Source organism: Pseudorca crassidens, chromosome 4, assembly GCF_039906515.1.
Source record: "Pseudorca crassidens isolate mPseCra1 chromosome 4, mPseCra1.hap1, whole genome shotgun sequence".
NCBI lineage: Eukaryota > Metazoa > Chordata > Mammalia > Artiodactyla > Delphinidae > Pseudorca > Pseudorca crassidens.
Genome location: NC_090299.1, coordinates 18,737,459 through 18,761,974, shown reverse-complemented (window position 1 = coordinate 18,761,974; position 24,516 = coordinate 18,737,459). Strand labels below are relative to the sequence as shown.

The following is a 24,516-nucleotide window of genomic DNA, read 5'->3' as shown; positions in this document are numbered from 1 at the left end:
GCAAAAGGATCCCTGGCGCTGCAGCTTCGGGAGGCGGCCCTCCCGAGAGCGGCGGCTGCGGAGACACCCAGCCCTTACTCCCAGCTCCCGGGCCGCTCGGCTCCCCGTGCTCTAGGGCCGGCGGAGAGGGAAGCGGCGGAACAGCTTGAGGCTGGGGGCCCGCGGGCGCGGCCGCGTGCCGCGTGGAGGGAGGCTGGGGGGCCGGGGCCGGGGCCGCGCCCCGGAGCGCGTCCGAGGCCGGGGCCGGGGCGCGGCGACTCCCCGCGCGGCTCCAGGGGCTCGGGGACCCCGGCAGGGCGCTGTCGGGGCCATGGCAGCCGGGAGCATCACCACGCTGCCCGCCCTGCCGGAGGACGGCGGCAGCGGCGCCTTCCCGCCCGGCCACTTCAAGGACCCCAAGCGGCTGTACTGCAAAAACGGGGGCTTCTTCCTGCGCATCCACCCCGACGGCCGAGTGGACGGGGTCCGCGAGAAGAGCGACCCTCACGGTGAGTGCTGGCCGGCTCTTCCTACTCCGTGCCGTCTCCATCCCCTGCCGTTCTCTCTCCCGCCCCTGCCTTCCAGCCTCCGCGCTCCTTCCTTCTCTTCACTCTGACCCCAGTGGGGCTTGTGGTCTCTCCCCGCGCGGCCCTCGGCGGTTTTGGGTTCACCACTCGGCCCCTCCTGCCCCGAGCTGCGGTGGCGGGTAGACGCTCGCCCAGGCTTTGGAGTGTGCCGGTTTCCACTGGTACACCAGTACCCCGGGCCCGGAGCCGCAGGGCGCCCGGGCCTTGCCGGTGACTCTCTGTGGTAATGGGAATTGCAGTTGCAGACAACCTGTCGCGTCGGGGATGCCCGGCGGCCGAGCAGAGGTGGGTGGCTCACGGAGGTGCCCCTGGCGCCCCCAGCCTGAAGTTCCGACCCCTTCTTTGTGGGATGCGCGCAGTCCCCGGGACAAAGCCAGGAGGGACCGCAGCCGAATTAAACGTTCCTTACTGGAAAGATACCTTTCCAGAGTCGTGCCCTTAAATTCCAGTTTGGTAGGATCCAAGGCAGTTGGCACACTGCTGTCACCCATCCATTTCTGTTTTTTTCCCCGAATTTCGGAAAACTGAAAAAGCAGAAAATATGGACTGTATTAATAAAGTGCTATAGACCTTTGTTGCAGTAGTGAAAAGAACTGCAAAAACTTTAATCTTCCACTTGCAGTTATTAGCTATGGGACCTTGAGCGACACTTAACCCTTGAGCCCGTTTCCTCATCCCGAAAGGGGGGGATAATCAACCTTGCATCAGGATTGAGGATCAAATGAGGATTTATATAAAGTGCACAGAGGACTCAGTTTACTAGTATGCAGTTTCGTTTTCTGTAAAAATAAAATGAAATAAAATAAAATCTATCTGTGGTTATAGAAAGAAGATGGGCCTAAGTCATTAGTTCTCAAACTTTAGGGATGCATTAGAATCACCTGGAAGGTTTGTTATGCCACATGGCTGAACCATCTCCCAGAGTTTCAGATTGCTTAGGTCTGGAGTGGGGCCTGATTTGCATTTCTAACAAGTTTCCAGGTGATGCTGACCAGGGGAGCACACTTTGAGAACCCACTGGTCTAGAGAAAAGATGGAGAAAAAGGTGTAAAATGGGCTGGTAAAAATACTGATGAATTGGAAGCGAGAGAAAGAGATCAGATATATTTTAACTGTCACCCTGTAAGTGTAGGTAAAACATCTCTTTTGAAAGCTGTTTGTTATGCCATTCCTTCCTTTATGGGTTTCAGGTGGAAAACCTGATCCTCTTATTGCCTGAGAAAAGACCCGCAGGAGTCCGTCTTTACCTTATGATGCTAATGGTGTGTCCTTCACTTTGGAATGCGGGAGTAGGAAGTGGAGAGAGCTCTGCGGCCAAGCCTCCATTGACAAATTCGGGAATGGGAAATGTGCTTTCATAAGAATTGAGTCTTTATTGGTTCCAAAATAGCAACAAGCAAAAGATGCAGGCCTGTAGTTTTCTTCAGGCCTGCCGTAATTAAAAAGTTTTCTCATGTACTATCCAGTAAATCTGAAAAGATGCTTTTAGTCCAGTCTATCGGTTGCGCTCCTTCTCTATTTTGGTGACTTAAATGGATTTCACAAAATTACCTTTGTGTTTGGAGTTTGTTCTGCAGTTGTCTGCCAGGCTAGCCCAGCTGGTTAGGGCAAGGTGCACATATGTCCCAATTAGTTTTGCTCTTTTCTAGTAGCACAAAAAGGAACATGTTCTTTGACTAGAAGACAGAAGAACTCTCCCCCAGATTGGGTTCATATTGAGGCTTCCCCTAGTAGTCTCTTTTTTTTTCCAGACATTTTATTACAGTTTTTTCTTTGACACTCTCGATACCCTATTTCTTTAGAACAAAACTGTATAGGGGCTAGTGAGTGAGGGTAATTCTGAATTGCATACCGCATTACCACCCTTGTAAAAACAACTGTTAACTTTTTATTCCCAATTCTGGGCTGGGCTGTCATTTTTGTAATCTGATTTTAACTCAGTGGTACTCAAATAGGATTGGTACTGCCTGCCCCCTTCCACCTCCAGGGAACATCTAGCAATGCCTGGAGACATTTTTGGTTGTCACGCCTGGAAGGGTGCTATTGGCATTTAATAAGTAGAGGCCAGGGATGATGCTACAGTGCACAAGATACCTCCCTAATGCCTCAGCAAAAAATTTTCTGACCCTAAATGTTAGAAGTGCTAAGGTTGAGAAACCCTACCAACTTGATAACTAGCTAAAGACAAGATGTTTAAAAGTGAAGAGTAGAATATTCATCCAGATCTGTGGAGAGCACTGATTTTTTAAAATCACCTTGTACCAGGTGATAGCCTGTCAAGAATGTAAACCTAAAAATGATAAATTTAGGCCACTTTTGTATAGCCCAACCTGGACATAAGTTTAAGTACAATGTTTTTTTCTGGCATGTCGAAGGCGTACTGATAGTTGACCAAACCAGGAGGAGACTGATGGGAAATATATAAGAAAAAAAATGACTTAACAATATCCTCTGAATTACATCCCCTCCATTCCCCTGAACGAGCAAAACTGATCAGGAAACGTGGAGAAATCAGTTAACCGTTGCTACAGCTTCCCTCTGAATTAAGGCCCAGATATCTAGACCTGTTTGAAACGTTGGAAAACCCAAGGCCACATTCCTCAAACTGTTTTGCCCAATGGACCCTAAAATCTGTCATTGGAGATTTATTTCTTTGGCGTTAACACTTTCCGGACGTTTCTAAAATGCAAATACAGTCTGCTCTCCGTATCTGAGGGTTCCCTATCTGCGGAGATGAGGGTCAACAGTGCTGCGCCACGGTCCTCGAGGGACCTGAGGCTCCATGGTTGTTGGTACCTGCGGGGGATCCTGGAACCGGCCCCCCACGGATACCGAGGGAGGAGGGTCCCTCTGGAAGGAAGGTTCAGCAGCGTTCGGATTTTACCGTTTAGCGTGGATTAAATTGCATGTGCAGTTTCTTCCCCAAAACCTGACCAGGAGGACTGGAGTTGGCGGAGCTGGGGGGCGGGGAGCTGTGAAGGATGTGGCATGAATGTGGGGCGCTGGTTAGGGGCCGGGGCCGTAGCTCAGGTTCTGGAGAGGACACGGGGCGGGGCGGGGCGGACGGCGGCAGAAAGGAAGGGATCACACGCCTGGACGCCCGTGTTTCCAGCTTCACAGTGTTGCTGAAGATCACCTGTGCTTCTCACCTGGGTTCTCTCTTGAATTGCTTTCACAAGTTGCCTTTGAAAAGGCAACTTCCCTGCACTTTTCTTTCAATCCTGGAATAACCTGTGTTTGACACCAGAGTCTTGCTAAAAGCATGATAAAAACAAGGACGGAGCCTGTGCTCCCCCCCCCCCCCCCCCCCCCGCGTGCGCGGTGCACACCCACCACCTTCCCTTCGGCGTCCTGGATGTTTTTACAGGCCCCTTCCAAATGCCCATGGGAATGGGTAACGTTAAGTGTACGCTCTAAAGTAGTGAACCACGTGAAAACATTCAGAAGAGAGAACATTTTATCCCAAGCAGCACGTACAACATGTGGTGGAGTATAGTGAGGGCAAAGTATGCTGCCTGTGTGCATTTTAGCATCAAATTTATTCCAGATGCTGTTATTTTGGAAAAAATGAAGGTAGTTAGAAGTGCTGGGTCGACCCTTGGGCCTCTCCCAGGAGGGCTTCTCCCAGGAGGGCTTCTCCCAGGAGGGCTTCTCCCAGGAGGTGACTGCCTGCTTGCCCCACTTCTCGGCTTCCAGACTCCAGAGGACACTGAGCCTTGAAGAGACTGAGGGACCCATGTGGAGAAGGGATGGGATCCCGGTCTGTGTGACCCCCGTGCCCTGTGCCATGGCACATACTCCATGCAACCCCTCATCGTTAAAAACATGAACTTGCGAAATTCAAAGGGAGGCTTCAGGCCTTTTGTGTCACAGATTTTAAAGATATTCTGGGGGGGAAAAGTTTTTGTTGTTTTTTAAAGGAAGTTTGCATAGTGTAGTAATGATCTGGCTAGATTCTGTGAGTGGATTATTCTCTGTCCATGATTTACGCGCTTTGAGAAAATGCTGACACCTTAAGGTAGGAACCATGACTTCTCCATATAAGTAAACATCATAAAAGGTTTGTATCTTTTACTCTGGGAATTCTCACTAAATGTCAGCTGCTGATGAGAACATTCTGTGTGGACCATCCCGTGGAATAACTCCTCCTGGACCACATGATGTATAAAAGCACGGTCGAGGTTTATAGTTCTCTTGGTGCAGTTAACACATACGTTTAGACACTTGGTCAGTCTTTTAATGAAGATGATTATATGTAACAAAATTATATTTGGAAAATATTTTGGAATCTTCAAAGCTGGCTATTAGCATTTTTAAGGGTAATCTATACAAAGATGAATCATTTCTCAGGATAATTAGTTTAAAGCTCTCATTATGCATCCCGTTTCCTTTAAAAAGCACCTGAGATTTTTACCACGTACTGTGTGACATAAAATTCCTCAGGTGTGCTGTGCATTTTGATCATTCTTTCTTTCGTGGCCAGTACCCTAGAATCCTGAACGCTCTTCTACTTCATCTCCTTTTCTCTTTTTAATTCTGGATTCTGCACCTGGTATTCTGCTTAAATCATTCTGGGCCCCAGCAGTCTTCCAGTTCAATCACATGAACTTACCCAATTTGTGGCCCTACTTCTGACACTTGACACCATGGTCTGCCTCTGTCTTCCCGAGAATTCCTTGGCTTCTGTTACAGCACATCAACCTGGTTTCCTCTCACCCATCCGACCGTCTTTTCCTCTGGTTTCTCCTTCTTTTGGTCTTTTGCTATAATATTCCCCAAGGCTCTGTCTTGGCACTCCACCCGTCTTTCTGTGTACTCGTGGTCCTTCGGCAGATCAATTATAGTCTTTGTCTCTGATTTCCCACCTCTGTGTTAGTACCGTGTTTCTCACTGCTCGACGGACAGATGCACTGCCACAGCCTCAACTCAACCCACGTAAAACAGGCCATAACAGTTTTCTCCAACTAGCACCCTTCCTACCGAATTTGTTTGTAGTGAAATTATCCTTCTAGTCTCCAAAGCTAGACGCCTTGGAGTCTTCCCTACCTCAGTGACTTTTCCTTGCCTTGTCTCTTCGTTTCCCCTGTCCTGTATTTACCTACAACCATACCCTCCCCGACTTTCCCTCTCCAATATGACCTACCTGCTCAGTCTTATTTCCCACTCTTTGCCATCCGCGCTCCCCTGACGCTGCCAGTGCTCTGTGCTTTCACTGTAGTCTCTAATCTGACAGACCCGTCACTGTTACAATGATGGGCTTTTCCACTTGTGATCCTTGTTTTTGGAAAATCCTTCTTTTTCTTATCAATTCTTCTCTCACACCCTCCTCCTACTCCCACCTTTCTCTGGAAAGATCTTTTATGAGTCAGCTCAGTGGTCTTCTCCTTTGTGAAACTTTCCCCAGCCTTCCCAGGGAGAATTAATTGTTTCTATCTCTGCATTTCCCATAGTACTTGGTACATATTCTTCTACGGACTTCATGATTTTGCTTGTAATTGTTTATGTCTCCTGCACTGGGGCTGTGAACTCTGTCCTCTCTGTGTCCGCTCAAAGAATGCGTGTTAAGTTCAACATGTACCCAACAAATTAGCCAAGTCTTCTAACTTCCTTTCTGATCGTCTTCTCACATCCTTCTTCTTCTCTTAGCCTTGAATTGGCCATTAATCCTCTTACCTTACCCCAGTCCTAGGCAGGCATCAGGCCCCATTTCTTTCATACCGCCCTGTACCTGTCTTTCCTCTCCTGCATGCTATCTAAACATTCTCTCTAATAGCTTGATATATTTTAACTTCACGTCCCTCAGTTTTACTGGAAATTTCTAGTTGGCAGGGATTTTTAAAAATTCAAATGACATTACCTAGCAGTCCTTTACTCTTTTCTACTCTGAGGTCTGAGACTGCATTTACTCACCCCAGGATCCCCTTGACTCCACTGCTCAGTGAATGACAAGGCTGAGGCCCGTTGAAGAGGTTCAATCTGTATTGTTGAATGAGCTGGATCTTTAAATAAATAAGCATGCGTACTTCGGCACGAGGCGTGTAAAATGGATAAATTGATTGTAGCATCACCGTAGTTCCTTCTGCAGCGACACCTCTCACATTATTCAAAGGAAGCAATAAAGGTAAAACACAATCATTTGTTAGGATTAATTTTTATTGTGGAAGATTTTCTTTTCAGCTATTGAATAACATAACATTTCTAGCCAATTCCAGAACTAGTTATAACCCTCTAATTAAAAAATACAGATCTGAGAATTCATACTTGAACCATATACTTTAATCCTTAAATCTCTCTCTCTCAAGTCTAAAACCTCTGAATCATTTTATAAATTAGGATTAAGAACTGTCTGGTTCCATTGTTAGCATCTGCTTTGGCTGTGAGGAAATGACACAAATAGTTTCATCCTAATATTCATTCAGATTTATGAGCCAGTATTCATCACAACAATCATAAAACTCTTAAAAGGACAGAAACTGTATGACAAAGTGAGTCATAGTCTTTGTGATGTGATGTCTGCAAGGGTGGGTGGGAGAGATTGCTGAATGACCAGTCTCATTCTACTGCTTTCTGAGCTGAATCATTTTATAAAGAGAAAACAATTCATGGGTTTACAGATCGTCATAACATAAATAGGAAATGGAGGAGAGTAACAGAGTCAAATAATACCCCCTTTTAAAAAGTTACTTTTTGAAATATAACATTTGATGAACAGTGTTTGTTTTGAATTGGAAATGAAATTATTTACTGCCTAATAACTTACATTTTAATTTAACACCTGCTATATGTCTTCTTTATATATTTTCATTTTTTCTATAAATTATGTTTCTTCTCCCATCTTTTTATTTTTTTTTTAATTTTTTCTCTCGTGTCATTTGACCTTTCCCTTCTTAGCTATTTCTACCTTTGGCTTATTTGACGTGTGTGTGTGTGTGTGTGTGTGTGTGTATGTAGGGGCAGGTGTCATTATTCACTGGTTGGATGACTACTTGAATTGGATGGGGACTTGAGAAGAAGGTCCCTTTCATCTTGGAAATTCTGATTCTGGGATGGTATAATCTTGGATTTTGCATGGTTGGTCCTCTTTTGTTACTTTTTATCTTACTAAAATCAGAAATTTGGAGAGCCTCTCTCAGTCAAATTTAATCTTTAATCTTTAAATGTAAGATTGATTAATCTTATCTCCTTATCTTCTTTGAGGCAAAGCATTTGTCAAAACAATTATGTGAAAAGAGAAATATTCTGAGTGTGTTTCTTAGTTTTAGAAGTAGTTCTTATATACTTATATTTATACATTACTCTAAATGCAGCAGTTTAGTAATGGGAATATAATGCAAGTAAAATTGGGAAGCCAATCTTGCTAACTGGTTTAGTAGAGCACAGTAGTATATGAAGAAGGCATATACAACAAGTGTTAGATTAAAAAATAATGAATTACAGCAACACCTTCAGCTGTGACCAGGTGGGGAAAGTGAGACACAGGCTGTTTTGGAGGGAGGGTGTTAAAGCATGAGGGGTTGATGGGATCTGTCCAGCCTTAGCCAGACACCTAGGGAGATTAGGCACCATAATGACTAGGCAAAGTCCCTGTGCCATCATAGGGGAAGGGTCAGTTGTTTGACCTTCACCTCTGTATTCCTTGGACCTTGTTACTTTCTGAGTGTTTTTTCAATGAATGAATGAAATTCTTGAGAACATGCTGTATGTCAGCTTTATGAACAATATGTTTAATCTTATTACAATCTTCTGAAACAAGTATCATTTTCATTTTACAGATAAGGATAGGGTTTTTGCTGTTGGCTTTTCAAAACACGATCTCTTTGTTTGCGACAAGAAGTAATTGTGCCTTCCATACTTCTTAGTGTTTAGAATTCAGTTCATGGCCAGAATTCCAGATGGATGGTGTAGCAGAAATTTGAACAGAATTAGTGATTTTAAAAAATTATTTAAACTCTGCCCAGAGCCTTTACCATGTCTAGCAGAGTTAGCCTCTGTCATCTTTTCTCCCACCCCTTGCTTTATTGCATTCTTTTTTGTTTAGAAAGTATTTCTGTCATGATTTATTATGAAACAGCTCTTTAATGTTTAGGGGTTGTTTTCTGAAGCACTCAAAGATTTTGAAATGGCATATTTAATTTAAAAAGTAAAATAGAAAGAGTAGGACGTAATTAAGGATAAATACTGTATAAGAATGGAATGAACCTCAGAGATAGGGTCTGGAAGATTAAGATACAGAATAAGCGAAAGCATGCAGAAAATGCAAAGAGAATAACTAAAAGGATGTTTAAAAATTACAGCTAGACCCTTTCAGGGAAATTCACGATAGGCTCCCTCTTTAAGGACATGTGGTGTAAGATTAAAAAAGCAACCAAAAGAAAAAAAGCAGATGTACTTGGACCTATTTTATTTTAATCAAGTGAGATTTTCAGTCAACCAATAATTGTTTGGATGTCTAGCATGTGAGGAAATAAAGACCAAGATAAGACAAAAAGATACAAAGAAAGTGCTTAGCCAGACACATCTAGAAATGTGTCTAAAATGAAAAATGAAACTCCTTTTTCCTTGGAATCACTTGCCTCCCTTTTTTGACTCCCCTATATTTTAAAATATAAAATATATTAAAAAAAATTTCTTGCCAACCACGCCCATCTCTTGGAGTCAATTTCTACTCTTCTTTTTCCTCAATCCTCACATCCCTTTCTCAGGCCCTGTGCATTTGGTTCTGCAGTGTCTTTTACACTCACGCTGGCCTCTGCATTGTTGCTACAGCTGCTCTAGTTCTGTCCCTGACTGTTGCCAATGGCTTCTAGCCTTTCGCATCTGTGTAAGTTTGCTAGGGCTGCCATAACAAACTACTGTGGACTGAGTGGCTCAAACAACAGAAGTTAATTTTCCCGTAGTTCTGAAGCCTCGAAGTCCGAGATTAAAGTGTCTGCAGGTTTGGTCTTTCTGAGGCTTCTTCTCGGCTCACAGACAGCTGCCTTCTTGCTGCCCTTTCATCTCTCTTTGCACACATACAAACCTCCTCTTCTTGGTTCAGATTTGGTTAGGGCCCACCCTAATCGACTCATTTTAATTTAATCACCTCTTCAGAGGCCCTATCTCCAAATAGTCATTTTCTGAGGTACTGAGGCCTAGGGCTTCAACATATGAGTTTGGGGCAGCGGCGGGTAGGAGATACAATTCAGCCCATAACACATCTAATCAACCGGATATTGTTCTTCGGCAGAGTAATCTTTCCAGAGAGCAGCTCCGATCTTGTTATTCCTCTCCTCAGAAAAACATGGACTCGAAACAGTCCAGTCCCCTGGTACACACATCGCTTACAGATGTGGGCACTGTTAAAAGTCTATGAGAATGATAGAGAATAGGAAAGTTACCAGCAGATGAGTGGTTGTCTTATATATCAAAAAGTGGGATAAAGCTATTTTCCGGAAACTCTATATAGGTAGTAAGCTTGATGTAGTTCCTTGAAAAAAAAAAAATTCCAAGAGTCTTGAGAATACTGAGAAAAGAAAATAACACAGAAAGTAGTAAATAGGGTGATATATAATGGGGGAGTAGTAACATACATAGGCTTGATATGTTCATTTCAGTGGAATATCAGACCAAACTTCTCATAATAACCTTCTACAAAAGAAATACATTTTCTTTGGGAGAGTCTAGAGTTTTTCATTTTGGGTTTCTAAGGCCAGGCTAAGGACTGTATCACTTTTAATGAACTGGAAGTATGCTCTCCCTCTAAAAGGTAAAAAATTGAAGATAAATTGGTGATATGAATTTATTATCATAATCTAAAAGTATTCTTAATAGACAGCTGACTCTGTTTTCTAACTACCACCCAAACGTGAAGCTTTAGATTCATATTCTGATTCAGGGTTATAATTTTTGCTAGACCTTCCACCCAACTTTTAACGGCAGTGTAGCTCACATCCCCATACAGCAGGAGAATTCATGTAGTGATTTACACGTATGTTTTACAGCTCAACTAATTTTTCTTGGAACGCATTGCAGGAAGTTACATTACTCAAAAAGTAGATAGTCTTTGAGTGTTTTAATGAGATTAGGGTGAAAAAAAACCCAGTTGGGATATCTATTTGGTTATACCTACGTTGAATATTTTCCAGACTTAAGTTATTTTTGGCCGTGCTTAATGATGTAGGACTGTAGAGCTTTTGTGTTGTAGAATTCTGGAGACTCTTGGCGTTGCCCATGGTATCACCTCCAGAAGTGATTGGCTGTTCCTTGTAGGCACCTCTGTTTTTCTAGAAGGAGCCTAATGCTCACCGTGGCTGACAGTTAAAGCACATGGTTCTTTACAATTCAGCCCATAGGCCAGAGAGCAGCACTTTTTTAAGGTCCTGCCGTGGGAAATAATATTTATGGAGGCCTGACTCAAGGATCTATAGTACATCTTTCCTCTGGGTTGTGGATTTTAACATGGGTGGTCCATGGACAAGCTTCAGGTTTCCATAAGCTCCTGAAAATAGATGCAAAATATTATCTCAGGGTGTTGTTTCTGAGGAGAAGATACATAGCATTTTATCAGGTTCTCAAAAAGTTTTCCATGGTCCAAAATATGTTAAGGATACTACCACTAATAACTAAGGTATATCTTCTAATTAACCTGACCAGCGAGGGAACCAATTTGAATACGTTGGTGTGAGACTGTAGTTTATGGTAAACGATTTTCAAAAGTAACATCTCTCTGAAACTGGTGTCTGTGTTAATTCTAAGAAATATGTAAAGCTGCTGTTTATCTCATTACATAGTATCCCCTCTGAGGACTCCTGAGAGAATTTCTCTGTGGTAACCGTGTCAGGACTAGTTACGCTTCTCCTTAGTGGCCAGTTTGTTCTAACCTTATGGACTCCGGGAAACTTGTTATGGCTACTGGCTTCTAGAAAGCTGAATATGTGGTGTGCTTCTACCAAGTATAGTAATCTCAGTCCTGGCTTCACCAATTTTTAACTCTTTTTTCTACTTGCCTTATTAAAAAGCCATCTTTAAAGTTTCTGTTTGTTTGGTTTTGGTCTTGGTATCTTGTCAATATCTTTGTAACTCATCGTAAATATTAAGTTGTACCTCAATAAAAATAATGTATTTTTTGATTTGCCATTTTAACCACAAAATTTCTACTATATTGTCATATATAGCATTGGGTGCTGGGGATTAAAAGGCAGATAATGTAGGCACCTACCACCTGAAACTAACACAATACTTTAAGTCAATTAAAATTGAATTAAAAATATTTTAATTCAATTAAAAAAATGTAGGCCTCTGCCCCTTAAGGTGTATATTGTCCGGCAGGACAAGAAAGAGATGTAAGTCAGGAAAAAAAAAAAAAGATGTAAGTCAGTAAGGACACTGAAATGTTACGCTGCTTTGCTTGTGTTGTGTCCTGGGGGAAGAGTGAGATCGTACTGCGGAGGACGGTAGTTCTACAGGGAAGTCAGAAAAGGCTTCAGACAGGAGGGACTGCTGGCCTGGGTGTTGGGAGGCAACTAGGTGTTGCCCGGCAGCTGACTGTGTTATCTAATAGCCACCAAAAAGTGATGCTTTAGGTCCTTATTCTAAACAGAGTTAACAGTTTTTGCTAGACCCTCTATACCACTTTTAACAGCAGTATGGCCAACATTCCCATACAGCAGCAGAATTCATCTGGTTATTTATATATGTTTAGCAGCTCAACTAATTTTTCTTGGAAGACTCATAAGGGCATGCAGGCCAAGGAAGCAGCTCCAGGTTTGGTATGCTTTGGGAACTGCAAACATTTTGGCATGGCCAGAGTGTAGGGTTATAGTAAGAGGTAAGGCCAGCCACGTAGGAAGGGCCAGGATTCTTTTTTTTTTTTTTTTTTAATTGAAGTACAGTTGATTTGCGAAGTTGTGTTAGTTTCTGGTGTACAGCAAATGATTCAGTTGTATATACACATATATCTATTTCTTTTTGGATTCTTTTCCCTTATAGGTTATTACAAAATATTGGGTATCATTCCCTGTGCAGTATATCTTTGTTGTTTATCCACTCTTTATATAAAAGTTTGCATCTGTTAGTCCCAAACTCTCAGTCCAACCTTCCTTCGCTCCCTCTCCCGCTTGACAACCACAAGTCTGATCTTTATGTCTGTGAGTCTGTTTCTGTTTCATAGATAAGTTCATTTGTGTCATATTTTAGATTCCACATGTGAATGATATCATATGGTATTTGTCTTTCTGACTTTGCTTAGTATGATGATCTCTGGGTCCATTCATGCAGCTGCAAATGGCATTATTTCATTCTTTTTTATGGCTGAGTAATATTCCATTATATATATATACCACATCTTCTTTATCCATTCATCTGTTGATGGACATTTAGGTTGTTTCCATGTCTTGGCTATTGTAAATAGTGCTGCTATGAACACAGGGGTGCATGTATCTTTTCGAATTATAGTTTTGTCCTGATGTATGGAAGGGCCTGGATTGTGATGGACTTTGTAAGCCATGCTAACAATTTGGTCTTTATCCTCAAGGCAGTGGGGAGTCAGTGAAAGAGTTTAATCATAAGAATAAGAATATCAGATTTGGGCTTTTGTAAAACACTCAGGCAGGTGTGTGGGGTGGATCGAAGGGTATAAGGCTGGGAGTAGGGAGGAGAGTTAGGAAATGTATTGTGGTGATCCAGTTGAGAAACGTAGCTCTCTTACATCACTGTCTGGCACATCATAAGTGAGGTACATACATTAGAAGAGAAGGGTCTCCATTTTGTCAGGAGAAAAAAGGAAATTATTGGACTTCTGTCCAGGCCAGAACCCAAGATGGCTGTGCTCTTGTTGAGACATATTGGCTGTCATTGCCTCTGTGCCCACCTTGGTCCTCAGCTCTGTATCAGAAATGCTGTTCCTTTGGAAACCACAGCCAGAGAAGAGATGGAGAGGTTCTGGAATAACAACAGTGGTTCAGAGCACCCTTTGTCTCCCCATATCGCTATCTGTAGCTGGTCTCTTCCCATGGTGATGTCCATTTGCCACCATGACATTGGTATTGCCTTGAGTGCAGGGGTCTCTCTTTTTGCTTGTCGGCCCTTTTGATCCCTGGGGGCTTTGAGTCTCATTTGGAACTTGTGAAGTCCCTGTATTTGGGGCCAGCACTGATCCACACAGCCAGATTTGCACTCCTCCTCCTTCTCATGTGTCACACGTGGAATGGGATCTGACTCCTGATGTGGGATCAAGAAAGGGCCTGACAGTTCCCCAGCTATACCAGTCAGGAGTGCGTGTCTTGGTTCTTACCGTGTTGTCCTCTGTAGGGCTGGCAGCCCTGTGAAGAGCCGAAGTTCCCAGCATCATCTTCCTACAAATTATTACATTGACCTGTCTTCCTGCTTGTCACTCCTGTCTTCAGCCAGGGCAAAGTTCTCCTGATTTGTTTAGACCCTTTTGTGCTTGCAGATCCCCTTGGAGCTCAGCAGTAGAGGACCTTATAGAACCATAGTAGTGGAAAAGGGTCCAGTTTTCCCCTTCTTTCTTTCTTTTTATTTTATTTTATTTTATTTTTGCGGTACGCGGGCCTCTCACTGTTGTGGCCTCTCCCGTTTAGGAGCACAGGCTCCAGACGCGCAGGCTCAGCGGCCATGGCTCACGGGCCCAGCCGCTCCGCGGCACGTGGGATCCTCCCGGACCGGGGCACGAACCCGTGTCCCCTGCATTGGCAGGCGGACTCTCAACCACTGCGCCACCAGGGAAGCCCCCCTTATTTATTTCTAAAGGTGGAGTGACTGCAGTAACTGCCTTTTCCTGACTGTAGCCTGCAGCCTGCTCTGGGCCTGGGAGCGCTCAGTCTTTCTTCACATTAGGCCTTGCTTTGCGCTGAGGGTCACCTTTTGGCTCCTTCTTCCTGAGACAGTGGAAACGATGCCAGCTCTGTGGCCTCTGCTGTCGGGACTGGGAGTGGGGCTTTGGGTCCCACTGCCTGTGGGTTGCTGGCTTAAGGACAGTTCTGTTCATTGGTCAGAGCCCAGGGTCTTTAGCACCAACACAGTGTGACTGAAAGAAGAGAGGGGTGTTGGAGGGGGGAATTAGCCTGTCCCGGCTAGAGGCAGATAAAGAGAGTGAGTGGCTCTTGGAGCAGGTGCTTTGGGGAGAAGATATACAGCTTTTGATGCAAGAGGAAGATCCAGAAAATTATCATTGAACCTATTAACGGTTATTTCTTTTCCTTGCATTTGCAGAAAAACCAAGCCTCTTATTGTCATGTTTTCTAAACCAAATTCATGTGACAGCTTTTTCTGAAACGGAATTAAAAAGATCATTTTGTCTTTGGAAACAAAAAGGAAGTTATTGGAATAACACAAAAAAATACCCCGTTTATAAAAATGCACACACACAAAAGAACTATATACTTATGGAGTAAATAGGTAGGCTAAAAGCTGAAAAGGATGTATATACCAAACTGCTAACTCGTGCTTATAACTTTGGAGAGGGGGCTAGGATTGAGAGAGAAGAAATGAAGGGGAATCTTTACTTCTTTATCTATGTAGTTGGAAAATTTTAACAATTCTATATCCACATATTATTTATATAAAGATTTCTGAGAAGGATGAATGGAGTGAGGGAGCAGAGACAGATGGTGGATACTATTCTCTGGGGTATGTGAATATGAAGGGACAGAGAGAGATGAGTTGGTAACCAGGAGGCTTCTGTCTTGGGAGGGTGGAGCTATGGGTGGGGTCTTTGGCCATCGGTCACACAGATGGACGCAGCACCCTAGCTGACTGATTGTTGGTGAGCAGCGCCCAGGCCTATGCCTGCCCCCTAGAAGGAATCCACTTCTCACTCCTTCATCCATTCTTTGGCTTATTTCCTCTTAAGCCCCACTCAGATGCATGGCCTTGGTCGTTATCAGTAAAACTTTGCTTTACTTTGCTTTGGGAAATGGTGCTTAATTAGTACTAATTATTTCTAATTCACTGTACATTCTAAGTCAAAGCATACCAAAAATCTAAATCTCAACGTATTCTGCATATCATCATTTACTTTTTTAAGGTGAATCATAACCGTGTTCTTTGGGAAAGTCCTATACTGGTGCAGCAGTGGGCTGGAAGAGACATGAAGGGACTGGATCAGATCACAGAGGGATGGAGTCAGTTTAATGGAAGCAAGGAACTCTGGGAAGGGAGGAGACCAGCGCGAGTGCAGTTTGGACTGACCCTGTGGATGGGGTTTGACGTCCGAGCAGCCGTGCTCACTGAAGGTCAGCCTGACTTTGGAGTCTCATCACAGAGGCTAGCCCTGCTGGTGAAGATGTTGCCAAGGGCAACAGCTAAACAGCTGCTTATCTCCTGACCACCTAGCAATTCAATTTGTAGGAGGACTGAATTAGTCAGGTTCTCCAGAGAAACAGAACCATTAGGAGGTACAGATGAGATAGAGTAGGAGAGGGAAGGAGGGATTTATTTTAAGAAATTGATTCATGTGATTATGGAAGCTGGAAACCTGTTAGGCTGGAGACCCAGAGGAGAGCCAGTGTTGTAGTTCAAGTTCAGAAGGCCGTCTGCTGGTAGAATTCCTTCTTGCTCAGGGAAGGTCAGTCTTTTGTTCTACTAGGCCTTCAAGTGATTGGATGAGGCCACCCACATTATGGGGGACAGTCCACTTTATTCAAAGTCCACCACTTCAGATATAAACCTTATCCAAAAACACCCCTCACAGAAGCATCCAGAATAATGTTTGACCAAATATCTGGGCACCATGGCCCAGCCAAGTTGACACATGACATTAACCACCGCAGGGCCCTTGTTGGCATAAATCCTAGACTGGCCTAAGTGTTCAACCCTGACTTGGATAGGACCCGCTTATTCACAGCGATATCCCAAGGACGTGGGGCAGAGGGTTCCTGAGAGAGGCACGAGACTGACCTCCTCTTCATGCTGAGATCGTTTTGCTTTGGTCCCCACTGAGACCCCAAGGAGGCTTCACCTTCCATGACTGGTGCTTGCCAGGGAACACGGAGGCTAGCTTCTTTCTCTTCCCCCCCTTCTCCCTCCTCTCCTCCCTTTTCCTCTTCTAAAGTGAGATATAATTGACATACAGCATTGTACTAGTTTTAGTTATACAACATAATGATTTGATATATGTATATATTATGAACTGATCACCACAGTAAGTTTAGTTAACATCTATCATCTCACATAGATACAGATTTTTTTTTTCTTATGAGAACTTTTAAGATCTACCCTTCTAGCAACTTTTAATTATACAGCACAGTATTGTTAACTATAGTCACCGTACCATACATTACATCCCCAGGACTTAATTATCTTATAATTTGAGGTTTGTGCATTTACACCTCCTTTACCCATTTTGTCCACCTTCCTAGCCCCCCGGCTCGGCAGTTGATTAATCAATCTGTTCTCTGTATCTAAGAGTTTTTTTTTTTAGATTCCACATATAAATGATATCATACAGTATACATCTTTGTCTGACTTATTTCACGTAGCATAATGCCCTTAAGCTCCATCCAAATGGATCAGGATTTCCTTCTTTTTTATGGCTGAATAATATTCGTGTGTGTGTGTGTGTGTGTGTGTGTATTTCACATTTTCTTTATACATTCATCCATCAGTGATGGACACAAGTGGTTTCCATGTCTTGGCTATTGTCAACAGTGCTGCAGTGAACATGGGTGCAGATTTTCTTTTTGAGTTAGTGATTTCGTTTTCTTTGTATAAATACCCACAAGTGGAATTGTTGGATCATATGGTAGTTTTATTTTTAATTTTCGGAGGAACCTCTGTACTGTTTTTCATTAGCTTTTTTCTTCTGGTTCTCTTTTCCTTCCCCCAACACACGTGAGTTAGTTTTGCTTCCTTAGGATTTCTGAAAACAAGAATAATGATCCTATTCCAGAAGAAAGGATATTATTAAAATCAACAAACAAAAAAGGATTCCCAACAAGTCAGAGTAATACTTAATGTGGAGATGTTTGAGGCTGTCGCCTGTGGTCACAGATAACATCACTGCTGTCCCTGGTCTCCACCAGCTGCCAGATACTCCACAGGCTGCCCTGCTCGTCCCTCATCACAGAAGTGAACTGGGCCTCAGATGCCTGTTTCTGAGGACCAGACAGCAGAGGGCAGTTGAGGCTGCAGTCTGATTGGGTAGGTGTTAGTTTTTTTTTAAAGTCATATTCTAGTCTGTGATTGGAAACGTCTGTTGCTTCTGTCTTACATCATCCTCAAACTAGCATTGATTAGAAGCAGGGGTATCAGCATAACTAGAGGCACTTCTGTTGTCAGTTGTCTGAGCCTCATGAGAGGTACAAGATGACACAGAAGTAAGGGAAGGGGGAGATCAGATTCCTTTCTACTTCACTGGCACTGCTGGGAGAGAGCAGGGGATGTGAGGGGCTTTGATTAGGTGCTGGGCCAAGAGCGGGAGAGTTTCTCCATGTACTGCCCGTCTCCCTTATCCGCACCCTGGACTGTTGGGTCTCCTTAACTGGGCCTCTTTGTTTATCTTTATGTCCTCAGTGGCGAGGTGCCTCCCCACTGGGAAGCTAAAACGCCATGCCAGACAACACCACCAGATACACAGAGATTTCAGTGTGCCGATTTTGTAGCGAAATGGCACAAAATGACAAACCCTCTTTGGTGGCTTAGTTGCTGTTTAAAAAAAAAGAAGAGAGAAAGAAAAGACCAATGTGTTCCACTAAATGATGAGCTTAGCTTGGTCAGCGCAGTGTGAGTGAATATGTTTTAGGTATGGGAACACTGAGGGACCTTAGGTCTGCGATCTTCGGTTTTTCTTTGAAGCAGGAGGCAGTGTTATCTCCGGGAGGGAGGTATGGCTGTGGGCTGGGCCTGTAGAGCCAGCTCTAAGTCTTATGGCTGCTGTAGAGAATGGGAGAGGACAGAGACCGGGATGTGCCCACAGTCGCTCATGGCTCACTTGAGGCTGGAGACCCACATTCATAACAACACCAGTCTGGATGGTTGTGTTACTTCTGGGGACGTTTCCACTGTGTAGGTTCAACAGCGCAAGTGCAGGAGTGGAGAAGCCAGATGGCTATATTGATCCAAAAATTGGAGCTTCGATTGCAGAAGTGCGAGAAAGAAAAAGCAGAACTGAGTTATGCCCCGCAGAGCTCAGAGTGATAAGGAGGGAAGCCCAAGAGGCTACGGACGGGTAGATAACTGAACCTGACTCCACCATGTAAGTCAAAGCGGCTGAAGGACCAGCCAAAGGAAATGAGGTTATGCCATGTCGGAGTTTGAGATGAAGCCGCTCTCGAACGATGGCATGGCTGTGAGAGTGGTGAATGCAGGTTGCTAGACTCGATGTTGGTGGGTCTTCTGCATGAACAGTGCCATCTCTCTAGATGACGGCAAGGGAGGCGGGGTGCCTAATTCCAAGGTCTTCAGTGAGTGACAGTGACGGTCAGTGGATAGCACTGACAAGGAGGAAGAGAGGGTATGGACCTTGAAGGATGAAAGACTTCAGTGTGGTCGTGGGAAATTTATATCGTAGCTGCCGTTGCAGGAAGCCAGAAAACAGCTGCATATGCTAAGAGGGGAGAGGCCGGATTCCAGTGGAAAATGGCTCTTTGGAAGAATTGGCTGGACCCCAGTGTGCTTAGCTCCCAGTGGTGTTGCAATGGCCTGTGATGACCAGCAGCCCTTAGGGTTTGAGTGTTGCAAGGGGGAGAGGTCTGGGTGGGGTAAGGAAAACATCTTTTGGTCAAAGCAACTGTTTCCTATTTTTCAAAACATCGGTGTTGGGACAGGTCATCTGCAAAGCACCTTCCTGGTTTAAAAGTTCTTTCCACGAATCTGAAAAAATGCACGTCAGGAGTTTGATCCCTTGTTATTGTCCAGCTGGAAGAATATGCCTAGATTCTGAATAATCTTTTCTTCATGTGAAAATCACCGTTCCCATAGAGATAGAAAGTAAAATACTTTAGAAATTCTTGGGGGGGGGGGAAAGATAATTGCAGTAAAAGGTATGAGTTGAACAAAGTGAGCTGTATTTTGTGTCTGGTCTTGGAACAGTTTACATGGGAGGGTGACTCCCTTCCATGCCTGAGATAAGAGGTTTCCATTCAGAGCATCTCAAGAAGAATCACTTTCTGTGCCTAAAGCCTTTCCTATTCCTCTAAAAATAATGTCGAGATAATGGTGGATGCCTTTATAGATGTCTGATTTTTTTTTTCTCTTTTTAGTAACCTCATATACCTTTTGGAGGAAGCAGAAAGGATAAATGAAATCAGGGGAGCAGACAGGGCAAGGGAGGTAGAAAGTGAAGAGGGAAAGGAAGAAAGAGAAGAAAAACAAACACACACCCAGGAATATGCAAGAGAAGATTTAGGTTGAAACAGACTTTCATATTCAAAACTCCTGAGTAATTAGTTTTGTGGGCTCTTGGCATTCTCTTCAGAGAGGTATTCCATCTCTGGGAAGGAGAAAGGAGCAAAAGAAAACAAAATGATGACTTTCCGTGGCACAGAGAAAGGAAATACATTCAACAGTTATGATTCTAGGCTCCTTTTTTGGGATCGAAGTGTGAGTACTAGAGCCAGATGCTATTTGCTTTGCTATTTGTGTACTTTTGTGACTTTTTTTTTAAAACTTTATAAACTATAGCAATTAACTCTTTGTCTTTTTATTAAGAGGAATAAGAAGACACAGTATAAGAAGATTTTCTTTGGGGAGATAAATTCCCTTACTTCTTGGTATTTTTCTCGATTCGCCGGTTTTCCCCCTACCCTCTCCATCATCACACAACTCATTGCTTGGAACAAGGCACAGTTTCAGCGTTATTTCAACCAGCTATTTCTTGAAGAATGGCAGATGAGAAAATAATAGAGTGACATGCTTCTCAGGGCAGTTTGGCTCTGCAGCCAGCAAGAGAAGGAGGGTTAGGACCGCTGACTTTTGACCCTGGGTCCTTAGGTGATCTTGGGCAAAGCAATCCACCAGCCTGGGACTCTGCTTCCTTATCTTGAACTGAAAAGTCTGCACTAGATGATTTCCAAGGGCCAAGCGCTAAGGATTTTTGACTCAAATTCTGCTGGAGGGTTTTGACAATCGGTTGTGGGGAAGGGCTGATAATATCATCAGAAATAGGCATGGCCAAAGGAAAAAAGCGTGTGAACCCAGAAAACAGGGCACTTCGTGTCAGGCATGTCCCTGGAGATGGCCAGTGATGATCTTAAAGCAAAAGACGTATGGGGGCAACCAGTGACTGTACACGTGGCTGTAGGGGACACCTGCCGTTACCAGAGTTCAGTGCAGAGGGAGAACGACAACAGGAGCTGGCTTTCTACATAGGGGCTAGATTTGATTCACTCCCTAACTAGACTGTGTTGAACAGCTATTGAATTAGAGAAAAGTGCAAAACTGTAATCAAGTCGTTGTTCTTTCTGCCCTGGTCCTACCCCCGGCCCCCTCTCCCCTTTATTCTCACTCCTCTGTTAAGGTCATTCTTGTCTTTCACATTTGTGCAGGCAACAGGTAGACCTGGGTTTAGGTCTCAGCTGTGCCTTTCTAGTTGTATGATCTTGGGTGAAATTACTTCGTTTCTTTAAATACCAGTTTCCTCATCTGCCAAGCAGGGATGCTAGCTAAGAATAGCCCCCGTGTTAATAATGTGGTATTGATATGTCAGATAGTAAGCCCTTAGTGAGTGTTAACTGTGACTGCTGTTTACTGTTCCTAAGGCTCCCTTTTATAGACTTATATCTCGTCTGTCCTCCAGTGCTTGAGAAATCTATTGCTGTGTAACAAACATCTCAAAATTTAATGCTCTAAAATCACCACTTTATTATTTCTCACGATTCTGTGTATGGACTGTCGTTCAGCTGGATGGTTCTTCTGCTAGCGTAGCAGCGGCAGTCAAATGGTGGCTGGAACAGGAATACCTAAAATGGCTTTGCTTAGGTGTCTGGTGCCTTGGCAGGGTAACTGAAACTCCAGTGATGTGTTCCTTTCTCCACGTGGTCTCTCCATGAGACTAGCTTGGGCTTCTTTACCTAGAGGCTGGATCGCAAGACCAGAGCTCCCGTCTGTAAGCACTGTTCACGTCATGTTTGCTAACGTCCCATTGACTAAATTCAGGCAACATGGCCCAAGACTAGAGTCAATATGGGAGGGGCTACACAAGGTATGACTATCAAGAGGTGTGGTTCACTGGAGCCACCAAAATAAGTCTCTACCACATCCAGTTTCCAAACCCCTACTGTCTGGAAAACAGCTTCACTTGGATGTCACTCTGTAAGCTTGAACGTAACTAATTCACTTCCAATCAAATAAGCGATTCATCGTTCTCCTTGATGAGCAGGAAGCTGGTGCTGGATCATAAACTGGATATCCTCATTTTGTCAACTTTCTTCCCAAATTATTGCATCACTTTTCCTTATTTCCAAGTTGAAAACCTAAACATAACTTTTCCCCCCTTCTTGTTTTTGTGTTTTACCAAAATCCAGACCTCATGAAACCCTGGTGTTTACTCCTTTGTTCTCTGTCCTCACTGCCGCTTTCAACGTGCATATCCTTATTATCTTACACGTGTATGGCTGCAGTAACTTTTTTTTTTTTTTTTGTGGTATGCAGGCCTCTCACTGTTGTGGCCTCTCCCTCTGCGGAGCACAGGCTCCGGACGCGCAGGTCCAGCGGCCATGGCTCACGGGCCCAGCCGCTCCGCGGCTCCGCGGCATGTGGGATCTTCCTGGACCAGGGCACGAGCCTGCGTCCCCTGCATCGGCAGGCGGACTCTCAACCACTGCGCCACCAGGGAAGCCCCCTGTATGTTCTCTTATATTGAATGGAGAGAGATGCAGAAGGCAGTTCCATGAATTATCTTCACCATTAAAAATAGACATTTGTTCAGCACTCAGTACATGTGCTCTAGACGCTGACCGAGGCGGGGATGAGTGAGGCTTACTTAGCTAGTTACACGGCACAATGAGAGCACCTGTTTCTTCTGTAGGTGGAGAGTATAAAACATGTTAGGAACATGGGAAGAGAAACCTATTACATTTTTTATTTTTTAGATCTATAAACCTTTTGGGTCAGATAAAAATTTAAAAATTGGACTTTGAAAGAATAACTTTCTGTTCATATGAGGGAACAACATTATAAAGTGATAAACATAGAGAGGCATTAACCTGAGGAAGTTGAACAAGCATATTCAGTTAATCCCTGACATTAATTTGATACTGTTCCTTTCCATTCCAGAGGCGTCGTATTTTTGTGAAACCAGCGATAGTATTTAACCTCAGTAATTGAGATATCGTGTACGGAAATGGCAAACATACTGGAAGAATCTCTCCCACTCCGCCAACTTTCAGCCACAGTTTCAAATACCCTATTTCAAAGAACTGAACTCCAGAGTAGTCCACTTAACTTTATGAACCTGGACTTCAAGGCAGCTGCGTTCTTTGAGGTAGAGCCATGCTCTTCTCTTACTATGACCCCATTATTCCTTTAAAGTTATTCCGTTAACTTCCCAGCACAGCCGAAGAAGGGGCCCTGTTTCTTTCTTGGAGACTTTCAGGCAGAGGGGCCGTTTCCAGCTTCCTACTGAGTCCACCCAGCTATGTCATGCAGGGGATGCAGGGGAGAGCTTTCCTTGGGAGGGCCTCCTCAGAAGTTTTGGAGATGGGCCTCGAGCTCTTGGCTGCCATCAGGGTTTTCCAAAGTGAAGGCCTCAGTAAAGCTCGTCATTGACCGAGAGACGTGCCGCCCAGGCTATTTTCATGAGGGTCAAATAAAACTCTCTTGTCTTAAGCCTGCTTTGAAAGGTGTTTTCCTAATGATTTTACCAGTCAAACAGAATGACTGTGTGGAGAGTGCAGTTAAATAGCTGCAACACTCTGGGCAGCCCCCCTCCTCCACCCTGTGCCCCCCTCGCCTTTCCCCCGAAGCTCCTCCTTTCCCAGGCACACACTTGCTGCTCTGTTTTCTGTTCTGGAGCTGCCTGAATTGTGTGATGTTTGAGGATGAATGTGAACTCCTCAATCCAGAAAGAAGTGCCAGGAACACAAATAGCTAATTGGCATATTCACCCCTAGGGCAGGCGCGGGACCAGCCAAGCTGGCTGCATTATCTCCGTGGGGCGCTTAGCTTTGAGAGACACCTCAGCTCTCTCAGATCATCCAAGAAGCATTTCCAAAAGGTAGAAAGAATCGCCAAGAAAAGGCTGTAATCAGGAGGTGCTCTGTCTCTTGGGTATGTTGGATTGGTTGCGGAAATACTTGTTAGAGGCAGTTTATACTTTTGCTATTACTCCCTATCTGAGCTTCTTGTGATTTCAGGGCACTCTGGCCAGGTTAATAGCCTTTGAAACAGGGATTTCAGATTGGTGATCCACAAGCCAAATTCCAGTCACAACTCTGTGTGTGTGTGTGTGTGTGTGTGTGTGTGTGTGCGTGCGTGCGCGCGCGCGCGCGCACGTGCAAGCACCTGGCCGATACTGAGTAGTGGCTGCCCCATCGGTTGGGAGGGGTATATGTTCTATGGTTTATCACGGTCCCCACTATTCCCTGCTTCTCCTAACCTTATCACCAAGGTGCTTCTCTCTTGTCTGTTACTCACATGGTCCCTGTAGGCCTTTGAGTTTGCTACCCTGCTTTTAGTACAAAAGTATTTGCAGTGCTCCTTAGTACAAGTATTTGCAGTGCTCCTTGAATGCTGAACTCTTCACTCTGAGACAAACCAAAGGAGTTGATAAAGATTTTTCAAGAATTGATTTATATTATAGAACTAAAATTTAGAAACATCAGCTGTTATTTTTCAGTGAAAATAGTTTTCAGCCTATAGCAGGGGCTGCCCCTGACTGAAGATGTGTCTGACTTTGAACAATTTGGTCCATATTAGGCTGTTGACTTCCTCAGGGGCCTGTCTGCCGCTGGTCTCCTCAGACAACAGAGCAGCAATTCTGAAACCCGGTGCTTCCACCTCCAGCTTCGGAAGGCCT

At 44.2% G+C, this 24,516-nt stretch overlaps 1 protein-coding gene, 1 long non-coding RNA gene and 1 pseudogene across 2 annotated transcripts in view; 2 read left to right on the top strand and 1 right to left on the bottom strand.

Moving 5' to 3' along the window:
- Positions 1-237: 237 nt before the first annotated feature.
- FGF2 (fibroblast growth factor 2) overlaps positions 238-24,516 on the top strand; it is a 60,146-nt gene continuing 35,867 nt past the window's right edge. The window contains exon 1 of the mRNA XM_067735140.1: positions 238-488. Within this exon, the coding sequence (XP_067591241.1) occupies positions 311-488 (178 nt within the window). The 5' untranslated portion in view covers positions 238-310. The remainder of the gene's footprint in view (positions 489-24,516) is intronic.
- Positions 6,702-17,815, bottom strand: LOC137223433 (uncharacterized). Its single transcript, XR_010942869.1, has 3 exons — positions 17,513-17,815; positions 10,675-11,040; positions 6,702-10,068 (listed from the first exon to the last, which is right to left on the bottom strand). It is a non-coding gene; the product is annotated as an uncharacterized lncRNA (long non-coding RNA).
- Positions 11,554-13,870, top strand: LOC137223431 (succinate dehydrogenase cytochrome b560 subunit, mitochondrial pseudogene; annotated as a pseudogene).